At 36.7% G+C, this 5,000-nt stretch overlaps 1 protein-coding gene across 1 annotated transcript in view; it reads right to left on the bottom strand.

The window, feature by feature from the left end:
- The window catches only part of LOC136826241 (uncharacterized), a 12,806-nt gene extending 7,999 nt beyond the window's left edge, over positions 1–4,807 (bottom strand). The window contains exon 1 of the mRNA XM_067083344.1: positions 4,732–4,807. Coding sequence (XP_066939445.1) covers positions 4,732–4,749 — 18 coding nt within the window. The 5' untranslated portion in view covers positions 4,750–4,807. The remainder of the gene's footprint in view (positions 1–4,731) is intronic.
- Positions 4,808–5,000: the final 193 nt, after the last annotated feature.

The raw sequence follows: 5,000 nt of genomic DNA, 5'->3' as shown, positions 1-5,000 counted from the left end.
ATGCACACACACATACACTCACATACGCACAAACTCTCACGTGTTCCGTGGTACACAGCTGAGCACGAGACAATGGAATCCTTGCGTAAATTTATTATTGTTTACTTTATAATAGGCCTATGCTATCACTGGTGCTTGCCTTAAATTTTTGCACAAGTAGGCCTGTACTATCAAAACTGCTTCCCTTCCGTTTTTGTTCAAGTAGGCCCATACTGTCCCAAGTAACTGCCTTCCATTTTCGCCCAGTTAGGCCTATACTATCACAAAGGCTTGTCTTTAATTTTTACCCATGTAGGCCTATACTATCAAAACTGTTTGCCTGCAAGTTTTACCCAAGTAGGCCTATACTATCACATGTGCCTACCTGCCATTTTTGCCCAGGAAGACACGATGCCCAGAAGCCCAGTCAGTGTTCCCTGACCTCCAGCCTTCAGTGATTGAAGCCACCTGTCAACAAACGCCCGGAGACACAACAGCATCAGCGAAACTGTCTGTACGTGCCCATAACGAAACCAAATGACCATCTACCCTACCCATTCCCTTTGCCCTTCAACCGGTCAGTGTTTGGAGCCACCTGTTGACACTTTCTGATCGGTGGGGCACCTGTGGGCACAGGTTGGTCACCTCCAATGGCAACATTAAAAAGTGGTTCGAGGGCGCGACTCATATTTAGATCTCGGGCTAAGCCCTTACGACCGACCTTGTGCCGTATACGCTACCCGAATACGTAATTAGCCGAGGGAGGAAGAGAGGAATAGGTCTTCGTATTGTTATTGATTAAAAAAGTATATTTATAGTGTATAATTACAATTTCAATAGTCTCCAGGCTCAATTGGTGATCCCGTAATATACAACTTTTGAAAATCACTTTAATTTTTATTTATTTTTATATTTTTTGGTGATGAAGACTGGGAGCAGAAAGTGAAAGTAAGATTTACGCTATTTTTTGTTTTGTTTTATCTTTTTGTTTTTTTAAGAGGTCGATATCTGAGATATCCAGTTTTTTATGGAAGTTTAAACGCTCTATATTGCGTTGGAGTCAACTGTGATTTTGATGCTTTTTGTTGTTCATTCTCTTTTTGCAATGCAATATTGTGGAAGAGATATTTATAAGAGATCACTGAGGTGCACGAATATATATATATATATATATATATATATATATATATATATATATATATATATATATATATATATATATATATATATTATAATATATATATATATATATATATAACATTTAAGTTCCCACATTCACACACATGCACACACACACACACACACACACACACACACACACACACACACACACATATATATATATATATATATATATATATATATATATATATATATATATATATATATATTAGTTCATCGAGGAACTCAGAAGGAACAGCAAAAATTCTTGCACTAATCTCATTTTCCTATTTCTCCCACCATTGCAAGATATTCCATATTTCTTTATTTCTTTATACCTACAAGAATCTCAAATTCACGATGCACGTAGAAGAAGAAGAAGAAGAAGAAGAAGAAGAAGAAGAAGAAGAAGAAGAAGAAGAAGAGGAAGAAGAAAACCTGAAAATGTTTCGCTCCTCGGTTACGAAACTGTCTCATAAAATATAGACCAATAAAGAAAAAGTAAAACAAAATGAAAAACAGAGGCCGTGGGAATGTTGCCACTATTTGTGTGTTGACCGAGCTTGCTCAACATTAGCGGCCGGGCTGAGAGGAAGATAGATAGATAGATAGATGGCCTTTGGGCTTTTAGTTAAGGCTTTCAGAATTCCGGGCTTTTCCAGAGGTTATGTTTGACCACTGCGCATGAGCGGTTTTCGTGCTGTCTAGACGATACGTTTACTGCCTAAGGGGACCTGCCCGTTGATAATTACCATTGGGTAATTATTCGAGGTTTGTTAATTACTCTTTGGTTGGGAGTTCATGTCATTTGGAAAGTCGATAGTGTGGAGTGAAAAATGTGAGAAGTAATTTTATGTACATTGGAATATTGTGCGAGTAATGAGGAAAGAACCCACAAGAATATCTGTAAGTTTTTCAAAGATTTCGTAAATGTTGCTGACGTACTACAAAAATTAATTTTTAAATTATTTTAGGCGACAGAGTTCTATGCACGCACACACACGCACACACACAGTAATATATACATACACACATACGCAATCGGAATCATCACAATAAGATCCCACTCACTCAATCTTCTACGTGCCTGATGGCGCCTGTACTTGGTTGCTTACGAAATTTGCGGAAAAACTTGTTTTATTTTGCCAGCTATTTTTGCCTTGTGTTCATGATTCTATCCATTTGGGAGCAAACGTGTTCTTGGGAAAGGTGACCAGTGAAACCCTTCTAACTATAGTGTCATTCTCCATTCTGTTATAGCTGTTGTTTTAAACTTATTTTTTTTTATTGCCCACCTTCTCCGACTTTTGGAAACTCAGCATTCTGCCTTGTTTTCCAAGCTATTTCTACCTTGATGGCCTGTATTTTATCTTTGGAGAGCTCACTTGTTCTTCAAAAAGGTGACCATTTAAACCCTTCTGTTTATAACGTTATTCTCCTTTCTGCTAAAGTATATTTGTTTAAGAATATACTTTAACAGCCAGTTTCCAAAACACTTGGAAACTCTCAGCATTCTGTTTTGCCCTCAGTATTGATTCTGCAACTTGTGACCACTTAATGATTTCATCCCATACATGACCTATATTTCACGAGTCTTGAGGGAGCCTTATGTCATGAATATTTCCCTCACTAAGACTCTTAATAGGCTCTGATGTAATACACCTACGGCATAATTCCTTACCTGTGGCTTCAATGTTCTCTGTGAACTCATTTTACTTTTCTTACATGACCAGTCTATTCTGGAAGAATGGATGGCAACAATATGATCATTTTTTTTTTTAGCTCGTTTACAGATTTTTGTGTGGGAATTATAGATAATGATTATGGTTTTGTTTCAATAATCTCTCTCTCTCTCTCTCTCTCTCTCTCTCTCTCTCTCTCTCTCTCTCTCTCTTTCAAGTTGAACTTGGAAGATCTTGCAATAGCTGCAGTCAGGCTAATCCAAAGTTTTCCTTAATTACTTACAATCTACTCTATTTTATGCTGTAAGTTTAAAATTGAAAATATACGCAAACAAAATACTAATATAAAAACTGTTTTAATCTGACGTCTAAGATTTTTAACTCTTATTTCACATAGCCATAAGGCCACTTTCCTTCTATTTCCCAACATTTTTATTTACTCACCAATTAAAAAAAAATAAGCTTCAGGGCCACGTCTGGCCTACAGGAACACCTCCTGAGTAACTATTTGCATTTTTACATTCTTAAATCATTGGTGTGAAAGACTGACTCCACTGAACTTGGACAAAGGTAGACTCAAATTTCACAATGAATTGGAAAAACACTTGTTTTTAGTGATAGAAAGGAAATGAACGGCTAATTGTAATTTTGGGGCGTGAAGCGGCTCAGTCCTTGATATTTTTTTCTTTTTTGTTTTTGTTGTTTTTTTTTTTTGGGGGGGGGATGGTTTGTGTGTGATTTTCTCACCTGATTAAAGGAAAGTTATGTGGCTTTACAAGTCAACCACAACGGAGCTCAAAGTGGACTTTATAAAGCATCTTTATCGCTTAAAGTTACAGAGTTTAGAAAACTTTAAGAAACTTAATCTAATCAATTTAATAATTTCGAATTTTTCGGTTTAACGTAAAATGATCAATTTTGTGCCTCATCTGATAAATGCGGATATTATCTCCTTTAAGCCAGCACTTTGATTTTGTAATTATCAACATTATCATCTTCGTCCCTATCGTTATTATTATATTCTTATCGTTATTAGTGCCTTACATTACGTGTTGATTTGCTTATCATTGTTTCTCTACAAGGAAACTGAGCCTAATCCTAATTTATGTCACGATTGGCCCATCTGTATAAAGACTGCCTGACCTGTATTGACCTCACTACCATAAATGAAATTAGATCTTTTAACCCTACTTGCATTAAATAGACAAACCACTCTTGATTATTTTATTAAGCAGGGGAGTGGCTAAAATGAGTTAGGGGTGAACGTTAAGTAGACTTAATTTAATTTCATTTGCTAACCTGTTCACATAATTACTGTTAAAACTGATTATTCTTCTGGTTTAACTCAATGGGATATTAGAGATTTCAAACAAGGAACCTCATATAAACTTGACTAGAAATGAATTTAAATGAATGTTATAAGTTTTCATTTAGTCGTATCAAATTTGCCTCTAAAATTTTTACTTTGAGAAAATAATAAATTTCCCTGAAACTTAAGTAAAAACTTAACTTTAATAGTGGGAGTCCAAAATTAAATAATGTACAAAATAACCAACTCTTATTATTATTTTAATTACCGTAACTAAGGATAACTTTAGGTGATTAATGAGCATGCATGTTGCAGAAAATGTTCCTGTAAGTAAGTGTCTTAATTACACAGGCAATCACTCGAGAATGACAGTTGTTAGTACTGACAGCACACACACATCACTGGAAAAAATCTTCCTGGCGTTCCACAGGGCACTAGTCCAACATGAATTCCTTTCTGAAACTTCCTGCAGGCAAGCATCACTTCCGCTCCTTCATTTCTCCGCATGCAATCATTAATATTAATTTTCCATCTCTCGCCTTCTCTCTCTTCCGCTTATGAATTACTTATATCCTAAGGGTCACGGAACGTGAAGCTTACCACAAGTGTTAATCTCATCCTCGCTTTTCCCTTGTTCGTCCAAGTTGCGTCACAGACACAACACTACTGCCACACCCGTGCGTTCGGCGGGGCCTTTTATATCCTCGGTGTGCCGTGACGTCACAAGGGCACACTACTACGCGCGCGAGAAAGTTTTTATCGGGCTCTGTGAAGCCGAGTCTCTTATGCCACAGTGCAGGCGGCGTATTTTATTGGTAAGCCGGTTTGTTCTAAAGCTGAAATAAGGAACACCGGAGTGAATATATAAG

The sequence above is a fragment of the Macrobrachium rosenbergii genome, chromosome 40, assembly GCF_040412425.1.
Source record: "Macrobrachium rosenbergii isolate ZJJX-2024 chromosome 40, ASM4041242v1, whole genome shotgun sequence".
Taxonomy (NCBI): Eukaryota; Metazoa; Arthropoda; class Malacostraca; order Decapoda; family Palaemonidae; genus Macrobrachium; species Macrobrachium rosenbergii.
This window is presented reverse-complemented; position numbering and strand designations above follow the sequence as displayed.